General features: G+C 39.7%; 1 protein-coding gene across 6 annotated transcripts in view; it reads left to right on the forward strand.

The window, feature by feature from the left end:
• The window catches only part of STX8 (syntaxin 8), a 236,317-nt gene that overhangs the window by 14,722 nt on the left and 207,600 nt on the right, over nucleotides 1–13,995 (forward strand). For all 6 annotated transcript variants that reach the window (XM_033091721.1, XM_033091720.1, XM_033091719.1 and 3 more), the window contains exon 4: nucleotides 5,000–5,110. In XM_033091721.1, the coding sequence (XP_032947612.1) occupies nucleotides 5,000–5,110 (111 nt within the window). The remainder of the gene's footprint in view (nucleotides 1–4,999; nucleotides 5,111–13,995) is intronic.

A 13,995-nucleotide genomic window follows, 5' to 3' on the forward strand; every position in this document is an offset into this window, starting at 1 on the left:
ACCATGTTGGTGAAAGAGGAGATGCCAGCACTGGCCACTGACTGTGTGCCTTATTTCCTACATGTCCTTCCTTACCCTGTCCCCATGGCCCCGAGTTACCATGAGTCCACATACACGCAGTGGACTCTGATGATTCTCTGACCTCCTGTTAGCAATAGCCCCTATATAGTCCGTGTGCTGTGCAGAAGGGCCATTAATCTATTTCTTGTCCTTCCTTCTACCCTCCCAATCTCCTTATGCTCTGTTCTCTCAATAGACCGAAAATCAAAGAAAGAAGTGGAGTGTTCCTAGTGGACCGTTGGTTAATTTTCCTACATTTACAGGGAGTCTCTTGGAATATTCTGAATTAGTATTACCAGTAATGTTACTGTTTTTAAGAGAAGCCAAGAGGTGGCAAGGTTAGGTGAGCAGTCCTGGGAACTTCAGGGTGGAGAAGCCCTGGAACACTTGGTGGTCAGGCCCAGCACAATGTAGTGGGGAAGCCATGATTTAGAGCAGAAAGACCGTGACTCTAGCCCAGTGCTGTCCTTACCACCTGAGTTACTCGGCCACACTGGGCCCAGTTTCTGGTCAGGAGAACAAGAGAGTTGGATCTCTTAGGCCTCTTCTAGCATTAACGGTCTGTGATTATGTTCTTCAGTTGCTAATCTAGAAAACGTGACCACCAAGTTATACCGCTCTTGAAAATGATGTTCTTTAATTGAGTTAGTCCGTTCTTAACTTGTTTCACTCTGTAACTAACTAGTGTCTGCTAAATTTTGAAACTTTTTTTATTGTTTTCATTATTAAAAGTGCTTTCTTCCCATATTCTTCTTATTGTTAGTTTTTACCAGTGACGCTGCTCTCTCTTCCTTATCTCCATCCTTTCCAGCTCCATCTCATTCTTCATTGTTAACAGTGTTGATGGTTGGTACCTGTCATCCCAGACTTTTCTAGGTATCAATATATATATATGTGTTTGTGTGTATATGTATATGTGTATATATATATATATATGAAAATATAAAAATCTTTTGACTATAAAGGGATCGTACTACACATATGGTTTTGAAACTTGTGTTTTTGTTAGTTGGCATATGGTAGAGTCAAACAATACAAAACAATTTTCAATGAAAAGTAAGTTTCCTTCACACCCTGAATCCCCAGTTCCCTCTCTTTAGAGGCAGTTGTTTGCGTGTCCTCCCAGAAATTTTCTGCGTATAGACCAACATCCATGGCCATCTGGATTTTTTTTTTTTTAATGCAGTTGGAGCATGCTACTATTCCCTGTTTAGCTGCTACTGCTTTTTAAAATTATTTTTTTGGTTTAACACTGCATTTTGGAAGTTGTTCTATATCAAATAATTCATGTCAGCATTTAGTAAGTGCTCAGAAATGTTAATTGTCATTATCCTTGGTACATAAAGAGCTTCCCTGTTCTCTTTTAGGCTGCAAAACATTGCACTGTATAAATGCTCTACTTCCTCATTAATGAACTTTAGGATGTTTACAATATTTGGCTGTTATAAATAATGCTGTAGTGAGCATCTTTGTTCCTAAGTCTTTGTACGAGGTGTGATCAAACAGTGTGGTGAATGTTTAAATTTAAAAACATTTATTACAGTAAAAGACACATTGCCATTAATCTCCCTCAAAATACTCCCCCTCACTTCAAACACACTTACCCCATCGTTCTTGCCACTTTCTGAAGCAGTTCTGGAAGTCCTCTTTCATGGGTGTCTTTAGTTGCGCTGTCGTGGCTGCCTCGATGTCCTGAATCAGTTTGACTTTGGGGAAGAGCCAGAAGTCTCACAGTTCCAGATCTGGTGAATAGGTGGATGAGGACACATGGTAATGTTCTAATTTGACAGAAAGTGCCGTATACCAGAAGCGATGTGTGATGTGGAGCATTGTCATGGTGGAAGATGATTTATGGCACACTTTAAAACACACCTTCTCTCAACTGTAGCTCACATTCGACTGATTGCACCGAACAACTTGAAACTTGTCACACACTGTCACTAAGATTTGACGTGCCACTTCCCATATTGAAGATCCCTGCCTTTCCATTGGATGGCACTTGGAAGCAGCATTCACTGTATTTCGTGATCACAATCGAAAGGCTCCGTGTCATGCATCACTTCTGGTACGGCAATTTCTGTCAAATGAAAACACTGTTGTGTGTCCTCATCCACATTATTCACCAGATCTGGCACTGTGCGACTTCTGGCTCTTCCCCAAAGTCAAAATGACCATGAAAGGAAAACGTTTTGAATCAATTCAGGACATTGAGGCAGCCACGACAGCGCAACTAAAGACACTCACAAAAGAGGACTTCCAGAACTGCTTCAGAAAGTGGCAAGAACGAAGGGATGAATGTGTTCAAAGCAAGGGGGCGTATTTTGAGGGGGATTAATGGCAATGTGTTTTTTTACTGTAATAAATTTTTTTTAAATTTAAACGTTCACCGTAGTTTTTGATCATACCTTGTATAGGTGTGTGAATATGCATATATTTGCAGGAGGAATTCCTGTTGAAAGAATGTGTCTTTTAAAGTTTGGTAGATGTTTCAAAGGCAGTCTGGCAGTTGGTTGAAACTGTTGAAGGTTCCCGCCAACAACGTCTGAGAGTGCCTGCCTGATTCCTGGGCTCTTTCCAGAACTGCCTTCCAGTTTCCCATCTGGTAGGTGCGAGTGATATCTTATTTCAATTTGCATTTCTTTTACTAATGTAAATCTGAGTGTTTTTTGTTTGATTAGAGTTATTAGTGTTTCTTTTTTCTGTGCTCTGTTACGTCTTTTGCCTTTTTTTATTTGCCACTATCAGTTTGCCAGTTTTAATTTTTATTTTGCAGATATTTCAAGTTTTTGTATAGCTAGATTTATCTTTTCCTTCAAGGCCTCTGCGTTTTCAGTCTTGATTAGAACGATTTTTCCTACTCCAAGATTGTTGAAAAGTTCTCCTACATCTTTGTCTAATGATACTTTTGTAATTTTACTTTTTATGTTTAAATCCTTGAGCCAGTTAAATCTGTGCTTAATTGTATTATTGGATTATATAGTTCAGCTTACATTTGTTTGGGTGGTTGGATACTGAAAAAAACATAGGATGCCAGAGTAGGTTGAATATAGGAAGACAAGGCTAGTTCATATTGTGATATAATTGTTTCTGTAATTTAAAATTCCCATTTTGTTGTATATAATTTATGTTATAGCTTCTGTCATTTTTGTTTTTGTTTTGTGAGGAACTTCTTTTAGATAGAAGAAAAACCTTCTGCTTTATTGACAATTTACCATAAATTTGAAACGCATCAATATTTATTTTTGATGTTGCATTGATCAAAAGGCTGATATTTGGCTCTTTTATTAATACAGAGGAAATAAGTACTTAAGCCCACTGTTTCTTAGTTACAGTTACTACTTAATGGTTTCCAAGATGGGGTACTTAGTGACTGTAGTCAAGAAGGAAATGGAAAAATAGTGGTAGTAATTTTACTACCATAGCATTCTGGAATGTTGACAGAATTCATTTATTATTATTTTTTTTAATATTTAAAGCCACTAACGCTGCTTGGTTACATTGGTTTGGGAGATTTATGGTTTTTCTAACTACTATCTGTTACTGGGGATATGTTTTTATGGGTTTATTTACTGTTTTACTAGCTAGCCAGCTCTTCCTATTCAAAATTAGCAATAAAAGTTATAGATTCACTAGGCCGCAGTTTTCCCACCCAGGGAATGATGATGCAATTACTTGATTCTGCCAGTTTCTTAGAATTTTGGGGGGCCTAAATGCAGTGTTTGGTATCCCTCTTTTAAAAAGAAAAATGTCTATAAATCCAAAGTAGCAGTCTCAGTAATGTCTTGCTATAACTAGGTAATAGTGGTCAGGGCTGCTTGGAATCACCAGCGTTTCAGCTCCAATAAAACAAAGGCCATTTAATAAAAAAGTAAAAGCCAGATAAAACTCAACATGTTGAGGTGGCTTAGTTTTGTGTTTACTTTTTATGTCTGTGACAGATGTATCCTTTCAGAAATGTTCATTAGCTTTCTCCACTTGTTCTCCTTATGGCAGAAGTTTTCTCCATCAGCAGTTCCTTTATTTTGTTTTTTAACACACACACACACACACACACACACACACACACACTCCCCCCCACGCACAACCTAGAAGTACTTGGGTAGTTTGCTTCAAGAAAGCTAGTCTATAAAACTTTGGATTTAGTCCTGATTTTTTTTTAACTGTAACTTATAAATTGTTATAAGGTGTAAGGAAAAGGTGTTAGAGTTTGTCTGATATTATATATAAAGAAACAGATCCAAAAACGTGTAATAACTGGTTCAAGGTCATACATAGTGGTCAACATAGGACTAATAGGCTTTGGACACCTACTCTAGCATGCTTAGTAGATTAACACATTAAAATATGATTATTTCTTTAACTTTTCTTCACAATTACAGATCATGCCATGTATTAAATAATGAACTGATGGTTACAACTTTCAGAGTGAATCTGTTGCATGAAGCAGCACTTTACAAAATATATTCCAGGTGTTAATAAGTGTTAACATCGAAGAAAGGGCAATATAGTAACCTTTCCCCCACCCTCCCTTTTTAACAGAGTATCTTCGGGTATTAAGTCTAGGAAAACAGCCTTGACCACTGACACTTATAACTCAAAACCTAAGGAATCACTGAGTCAGATTGTCCTGTTGGACAGGAATGATATTTCAGTCTTGCTCACTGGGAGGAAAATAGTATTTCCCTCCTGTATTCCTCAATGAAGGAATTTGTGTTCTGATCTATGTCAGTGTTTTATAAGACCCCCTGCGATGGTTCTGTTAAGGTCCTTGAGGATCAGTGAAGTCGAAGGTCAGAGCAGAAGGGTAGTTCAGGTCTTTTCTGTATGAGATTGGTTTGAATCTGTAATAATGAGAGCTGAGTTGGAGAGCTCACTTAATAATGTGATAGGTAAAATGAGGCAATTCTTCCACTGTTGGACCTTAACAAGATGTCTGCAGAACACAGCTCGAAGGAGACCGAAGACAGAACCTATTGGATGATCTTGTAACTCGAGAGAGACTACTTCTGGCATCCTTTAAGAACGAGGGTGCAGAACCAGATCTCATCAGGTACGATGTTTTCATTTACAGGGATTACGTGGTGACTGAAGATTTATCTGCAGAGAGTACAGCTGTACTCTGAATGGCTTCATTCGTTTCACTACTAAAATACATTGTGTTCATTTCTAGTGTTTGCCTATCATTTTCCGTTCAATTTCGTTTTCATTAATTTTCTAGGTTTAGTACACTTGGTGTGTTCAGCTGAATCGCATCTCAGCAGAGGGATATTTAGGTAGACTACAGACGAAGTCAGAAAATTTCTTTTGCGTTCTTTGGTTGAGCTTTCAGCTATGTTAGCTGCCTTTTAAACACCTGAAATTACATACTTATCTGGGAAGATGTTGTTTTTTAATTGGCACGTTGAGAAAATGTGCCCAGTAGACTGTAGTCTATGGCTTAGGGAGGCAGAGGAATGTGGCAGTTGGATCCTTCTCCCTGTTTTTGGCCAGTGAGTGATTCACGCTCTTAGGAGGTGACAGCTTCTCTGTACCCAGCTCTGCTGGAAGACCCAGAGAAGTGGTCCAGCTTTCCCAGGTTGAGGTTAATAAACCATAAATTGTTACATCTTTGGAGCTGGCCGCCCCCTGCTGCCAGAACTCCCTCAACGTCCTTGTGGGAACAATCACAGCAGGAAATGAGCTTAGGATAGAAACTCCCTTTCCCCAGTCTTCCTCTCGGGGGACGGTGCTGTCATCATGGAGAGGCAGTTTGCTCTTGCCTAGATCCTAATGAGCTGTAATAGGGTTTCCCAGGGGCAATGGTTTTGATCCTTGGCCACACGTTATCAGGCCTAGCCTCAGATAATTCAAGGGGAGCGGTGGTCCCAGGTGATTCTGCAGCCAGGATTGTAGACCACTGCCCTAGGGCAAGCTGAAGAGGGTGAAACAGTTTCCTGTTGGTCCCAGTCTTCTCAGGAGCATGTGACCTAAGGTTTTCAGAAAGAGATTATGAACTACAGGAAGCTAGATGAAATCTCACTGTCGTTTCTGTGGAGAAATAAAATCAAGGAGTCAGTGAGGGAGGAGTTGTGTCCTGGGCAGGATGTGTAAACAGTGCTGAAGCCTGCAGTGGGCCGTGGATTCAGTGTGGTGCCTGGCAGTTTTCTGGTGTAAGCGGTCCCATGGATACGGGAGTGAAGTGAGTGGATGAAGGCGGTGAATCCAGGGCTGGTGAAATCAAACAGGAACAAGGGAACCCAAGGGGAAAAGAGAGTACCGTCTGTCAAGAAGGGCCTTTGTACTGAAGGAAGAGGTTTTTTGAGTCCAGGAATTAAAGAAAAGCATAGTGAGCAGGTCTGGGAGCAAGTTTCATGGGGGAGTAGCGGACAGGTAGAGAAGTGATGGTACATCTAAATGTACCTTGTGGTGGTGGAGGTGGTCGTTACAACAATCATGATAGTTACTGTTCAAAAAGAGTCTACTCTGTGTCAGGCCCTGCTTATTGCTCTTCAATGATGCAGAAGGGGCCAACGTATTCATTAGATCTTTGTGGTTTTGGGGTTGTTTTGGCTCCCTCTCGCTTGTCACCCCTCTTTTCTCCTGTGGTATCCTCACTATTTAAAGTGCGGCCTGTATGTGAGCAGTGTCTGGGTCATCCCAAAGCATGTTAGACATGCAGAACCTCAGACCCCACCCCAGCCTTACAGAATCCAAATCTGCAGTTTAACAAGATCCTCAGGTGATTTGAATGTACCTTGAAGTTTGAGAAATACTGCTTTATATCATTTGTTCTTAATTGCAGCACTTTGTATCAGAATGACACAAGAGGCTTATGAAAAATAAAAAAAAAAGAAGAAAGAGAGAAGAGAAAGAAAAGAAATACAAGTGTCTCGACCGTATACTTGCAGAGTCTGAATTGGTCTGGTGAGAGGCCTGGGTAGGAGCAACGCTGGGGGACACTCCTCAGGTGATTCTAACAGGTGGCAGGTTAGAGCCACTGCTCCCTGTCACAGTGTACCAGCAATGAGAGCTAATGGCTTCCATGTGCTGTGTGTGTTCTATGTGCCAGGCACTATGCTAAGCTCTTCATGGGCCTTTGCTCAGGAGATCTTTATAACATCCCATTTTACAGAAGAGAAACTGAGGCTCAGAATGGTCAAGTAACTTGCACAGATTCTAGAACTAATTCATCTCAGAGTTTGGATTTCCTCTAGGTCTGTGTGTCTTTAGATGTGACCTCTTAACCACTGCACCGTACAAAGCTGGACCAGGAGTTATATGGACTCAGCTCTGTTGCTTATCAGTCGCTCGGTCACCTGGGCTTCAAAATTTTTTTGTTGTTGTTTGGACCAGATGAGGTGACTTATGTGAAGGGCTTTGTGAGCTCTAAAACCTTTATAAACATAAGCTGTTATTCCTGGAGCATTGTGCCACCGTCAGGGTAGAGGGAGTTCATGCTGCCTCCTTTGTTTCCAGAAGACCTCCTGTAACTTCCTGTCCTACCACCTGAGCATTCAAGAGGGTCCTGGCCTCCGGTTCCACGTTTTGCACCTGGACCTCTGCCCTCTCTTTCTCCCCTTCCACATCTTGTCCTGTGTCCCCTTTCCTCAGTGCCTGGCTTGCCGCTTGTTGTCTTATTAGTAAACAGTCACACGTTCATTCTTGCCATGGAATCCATGACTGGCAATGACTTATCTTCTGGAGGTATTTTAGCAGAAGCCTCCTTGAGCCCCAAGTTTTTTAATTGTTGGGAGAATGATAGAGAATGAGGCAGGTTGGTGGCAGAGGTGTTTGGGGTGGAGGCCTACTGAGACCTCTGAAGTCCTACCAATTGGACTGCCTCCTACTCCTGTGTTTAAGGCTGGTGCACGTGGTGGGCCTAAAGGTGAACAGCTGGGGTAGCGTGGGTACAGAGAGACCAGACTGAGGAGAAACTGAAGGAAGGGTAACTAAAGTCCCGAGGGTGTGAAGTAATGCAGGAAACCAGGCTTATTTACATGCTCTCAAGATGAAACTGAGGGAAGCATATATATTGTTCTGTCTTTTCTGTTCAGGAACAGAAGTCTAGACTAGTTCCTAATAAGCTTCCAGAAGAATTCTGTTTAAAAGTATATAAGCATCGTAGAGTAGAAGTGACTCCTGCGGAGCAATGAAGAAGGTAAAATGGACATCACATAGACAGTGATGATCTAGTCCAGATTGTGTGGAGTCTGGCCAAGAGTAAGAAACTAGATACTAATCCCCATGAAGAAAGTAAATTATTGCAGGTGAAAAGAGGAAAAAGAATGGGAGGTGGCCTGGCACGTGAATTCTTGGTCTAGGATTTCTTTAGACCCACTGTACCCACCCTAACAGGAATATATCTACATATACCTGCCTGTAATAGTTTGCTAGGGCTGCTGTAACAAAGTACCACAGACTGCGGGCACTTACACAACAGAAATGTGTTTTCTCACAGTTGTGGAGGCCAGAAAGCCAAGATCAAGGTGCCATCAGAACGGTTGGTTCTTTCTGAGGGCTGTGACAGAAAGATCTACTCTCGGCCTCTTTCTGTGGCTTATAGATGGCTGTCTTCTCTCTGTGTCTTCACGTCGTCATTTCTCTGGATGCGTCTGGGTTCAAATTCCCTCTTCTTATAAAGATGCTAGTCATATGGATTAGGGCCCATTCTAATAACCTCATTTTCATTTAATTGCCTCTTTAAAAATTTGCCTCTCCAAATATTGTTATGTTTTGAGCTATTGGGGTTAGGACTTCAACATATGAATTTCTGTGGGGACACACGTTGGTCCATCACTGTCCAAAAAATGCAGATCCTGTAGTCATTGCAGCAGAATCTGATCAATAAGAAAGTGCATACTACATAGAACCATTCTCAAATACTGTGTAGAGAAATCCCTGGGACATCTGTTCAAGGGCTGTGAAATGGTCTCCCAGAGAGTGTTGACTCAGCTCTTCAAGGAGGAGAGCTGGGTCCTCCATCGTAGACTTACTGGAGGCGTGCAGTTTAAGTTCATGGATGAGTGAATGAATGAATTCAAGTCAAAGTAGGTTGCTAGAAGTAGGTTAGATTTGGCGTCAGAGTTTCTGGTCTTTGATTTTACTCACGTGCCTATGTCAGTGTTATCTTTGCCTTTTTTAAACGCCTAATCCCCACATTTGAGGCCTCCCCTTCCATTCCTAACTTTTCATACCCTAATAATTTTTCTGCTTGGACTTGGCCTTCTGAAGATCTGAATTCAGTTGTACACAGTGATCAGTTTGGACTCACTTTAACATTGCCCTCTTGCCTCCGGATTATCAGGTTGCCTAGTCATTTCTAGTGCCAACTATCAGGGATCTTTCAGCTCCATCTTTGGAAAAACCTCATTTCCTTCTCTGCCGGTCGGTTAGTCTGGTATCTCCAGTGACTCAAAGATTTCCTCCGTCTTGCTCAGTCAGTTCCTAGTTCTGGGCTTCTCCAACATTTTCATTTTCTCGAATCTCTGGATCCCTCCAACATTTTTGGTTGCTTTTGTAATTCTTGATATCCACATGGGTTGCCTTGTCACTCGAGGACAGTGGGGTGGTGGCATCTGTGTTTCCTTTAGGTCATGACCTACAGAAACCCATTGGCCAAAAGCTTTATTAGCTCTTAAAAAGAGCATTGCTGTAGATGTGCTCTCTATGGCACATTTGTCGTTAATGCTAGATTGTCACAACACATTTACTGTTGGAGAGCTGGGGTCAAAGCCCCATGACAGTTGGCAGCAATCCCACAGATCAGTTTATCTGACCAGGACTCACTTGGAACCTGTTGATTTGCTGTCCACCTGGAGCCCTTATCTCTTTCTTTCCAGTTTTCCTTTGTGTACTCCTTCTCCTCTCTCACTTCCACCCAAACCCGTGGTCTCCTCTCTGTCTTTTCCCCATCCCTCATTCCCAGGAGTGCTTCTGCCCCTCCCTTTGCTCCTCTTTTCTCTTCCTCCTCATATGTGGCCTTATTAAGGAGAGAAGAGTATTGTCAGACTTCAGTTTGGATTAGCATTTCCTTTAGACAGACATTAATGTGGCAATCACACTCATTGAATGTGTAGCTGTCATGTGATGGAATCTTAGTTTTACCTTACGGATTACTGATCATTATTCTAAAGCAGAAAGCCTTGATGTGAGACTTTGGTCTAAATAAGCAATGGTTGACTAATTTAGGGCATTTGGAAACTTGTTAAAGAAGTCTCTGTGTAACAATGTCTCTTAGAAGAAGACAAGCCGTGACTTATAAAGCAATGACACAGCTTCTGATTGAAAACCCTGTGGCTCTATATTTGAGAGCATTGCTCAGTCTCACAATTCGTTAAATCTTTGTCTGTAAAGAGAAAAAAAAAATCACTGCATACTCCACTGCTCTGTGACCATTTCAAAGATTATGTGATTAAGCAGGCTGTAGTGGGTGGCTAATTGGCTAATCTTTAATCTTTATACTACCAACTATACCGAGGATTATAGGACATAGGAAGTTATTTAGAGGTTAAGATGGTGGGTGTGTGTCAGGAATGGTGTATTAACAAGCAGACCAATTACTAAAATCAAAAGAATAGACGATAATGGAATGTAAACATTTCATTTAAATTTAATTTCAGATATTTATTTTTTCTTTGAGCTGCTAAAAACAGAGTGATACTTCTAATTTGTATTTCATATCACTATATTGGAAGCCAAAGTGGGCAAAAAAAATTTACATTAAATATTGCATCAAAAGTACTCCCCTTTCCCCATTTTAAATCATTCAATGTTTTATTGCAATTTAAAGTTTGGTTTTTAAAAAGCATGATTTCTATCTGATGGTAATGAGATTTCCTAAAGAATCACTGATTTATACTTTATGTTGCTTCCAGTTATTAGCACATGACCAACCTACTCCTCTAGAAGTAGGAAATTGCTAAGGAATATACACCTGCATCACCGGCCTGCTCATGTGAAACAATGGACAAGCCGTAGTTATTTATCCCTCATACTTATGTCCTAGAAATACACTAACTTCCTGCGTTTTCTGACATGTAAAGAATGTGCTGAAATCAGGAAAGCTTTGCTTTTCTATTTCGGTGAGCCCAAGGTTAGTTGAATCAAGGTGATGATATTAAGTACAGTCAAGAATATTAAAATTCCCTGCTAGCTTAATAAAAAATAATTAAGGAGGCAAAAATATTGTGGTAAATAGAAACCTCCTTTCATTAAGTAGATATTTATTGAGTGCCTACATATTATGTACCAAGCACTAGTACTGGGAATATGGTAGCAGAAACACACACAAAAAAACAAGAAACACATAGTTTGTGCATTTGAGCTATGAATTTGAGTTCAGTGAGAGAGGCAGACATGAATTAAAAAATCATACAAATTAGTAAATTCAGCAGAAAAATGCTACATATTGTGCTTAGAGAATATCAGTAGGGAGCTGATTCAGCTAGGGACCAAAGCCTGGCACAGTGCTTGATAGATATTTGCTCAATGAATAAAAATCTTTACATTTTTTTACATTTTTTTTTACATGTAAAAATATTTTACATTTTACATCTTTACATTTTTCTGTATCTTTCATTACATGTAGCATAGACTTGGGTATGTAGTAGGCACTCAGTAAGTTTTTGTTGATTGAAGGGTTGACTGAGTCAAGATGTGATAGGCTGGGCTCTTGGTAATGGAACAAAACTGGGACTCTCAGGAGTTTATCCCATGAAAGTTTTTTTTTTTTTTTTTTTTGCCGGCCTCACATATGTCTGGTGGTGCTCTAGGATAGCAACCTTCAAAAGGTGACTCATAGATTTAGTTTCCATCTATGGCTATGCTGTTTTGATACAAGGCCTACATGTTCACTAGTACCATGTTTTCCCAAAAATAAGACCTAGCTGGACAATCACCTCTAATGCGTCTTTTGGAGCAAAAATTAATATAATATAATCAATGTAATATAATATAATACTGGGTCTTATATTAAGCTTTTGCTTCAAAAGACGCATTAGAGCTGATTGTCCGGCTAGGTCTTATTTTCAGGGAAACACGCAATAACAGGAGAAGTGAGAGGGTGTGGAGAACTCACACCCTTCTTATATGCTGTGGCCTGGAATTTTCATACATATAGCCCATTGGCCATAACCAGTCACATGGCTTTAACCTAACTGCAAGGGAGGCTGGGAAATGTAGTCTTTGTGTTCACGAAGAGGGAAACAAAATGGGACTTAGTGAAACATAGTTTTGTCTCTGCCTCACTGATTATTTTAAGTAACTTTGGTACAGTCTGGCTACCTTCTTAGCAAAGATTAGAATCAAGAATTAATAGAGGCATATGAGGTGAGCTGAGAGGTGACCTTGGTGATATTTGTTCATCTTTCATAAAGCACATTCTGAAAGAGTTTTGTCAGGTAGGGGAAACATAAGCAAAAACAACCCCCAACCCCCGCCCAACACGAGAAATTAAATGTAAAAGGGTATGTATAGTAAAGACTAGAAGGGGAGATTGTGTCTGCAGCAGTGAGAGGAGGAGGACTAAGTAAAGCACGTACAGGGTCTGAAAAAGAGGTGCTTATTGTTCTTATGCACTCTACCCAACGAAGTAGGTGCCTGGTTTAGCTATTACACTAGTGTAGCAGTTAGGATGCCCTTACCTGCACGTAACAGATAACCCTACTCAAAATGGCTTAAATAAGTAAAGATACCTTCATATATAAAGTTTCAGGTTAGGGAATTGAGAGGGATGGTTAATTCTACAGCCCAGTGATGTCATTATGGATCCAGGTTCTCACTGTCTGTGCATTTTGCCTTTCTAGAGTGTTATCTTTATCTTCAGACTGACTCCTTTCAGACACACTCCAAATAACAGCAGGAGAGGAAGGACGGTGTATTTTGCACGAGTAATATGTTCAGATAGCTAAGAAATCTTAAAAGCATGTAACGGTATTCAGGGAAAAGCCTCCCTCCTATTATGTCCCTCATACTTTGACATAAATATCACTTAGTTTTTGGCATACCCTTCCAAGGTTCTCTTAAGTATGTACTAGCAAGTATGAATATATTTTCTTATTTCCCTCCATCTTTTATACAAATGGTAGCATATTATACATAATATTCTATAGTATTCTTTTGTTATCTAACGATATCTTGGAGATCTTCCCAAACCAGCACATAGGGTTTTGTCATTAGTTTTTATAGCCTTACTATAATATTTCACTGTATGTACATACCATCATTTATTTAACTAGTCTCCCATTAAGAGTTATGCATGTTAAAAAAAAAAAGAGTTATGCATGTTGTTTCCAGTCTATTACATTACACACATATAAATATTTAATACATATATTTTTTCTATTACAAAAATGTGGTGAATAACCTTATACATAAGGGATTCCATATGTATGAAAATGTATCTCTAGATTAGTTCTTAGAAGTAGGATGGCTGGGTCAAAGGGTATATGCACTTACAAATTTCACAGAACTGGTTTAGACTTGTTCTAGCAATTTATGTGAATGCCTTGTTTCCATATAGTCTTCCCTAAAGACAGTGTTATTAAACTTTTTGTATCCTACTCCAATCTGTATCCTATTCCAATATATATTTCAATATGTATTTTGTATCCTATTCCAATATATGAAGATAGTTATTTCTTAGTAGAGTTTTATGTAGTTATATATAATTACCGTGAACCAAGGTTATAAAGAAATTATCCTGTGTTTTTTTTACTTTCATGATTTTATTTTTTAACCGTTGAGTATTTGATCCATTTGGAAGTTAATTTGGTGAAGAGTATGAATCTAACTTTTTTCCTACTTGGCTACCATATTTTTGTGATTGACTACATTTTTTTTTTCCACTGAGTTGTCCATCTTTTCTTGACAAATTTTGAGATGGTGAGATTTATTGTATATTTCCATATATGTTTGAGTCTATTTCTGGACTTTGTAATGTGTTCCATTGGTCTCTGT

Source organism: Rhinolophus ferrumequinum, chromosome 21, assembly GCF_004115265.2.
Source record: "Rhinolophus ferrumequinum isolate MPI-CBG mRhiFer1 chromosome 21, mRhiFer1_v1.p, whole genome shotgun sequence".
Classification (NCBI taxonomy): Eukaryota; Metazoa; Chordata; class Mammalia; order Chiroptera; family Rhinolophidae; genus Rhinolophus; species Rhinolophus ferrumequinum.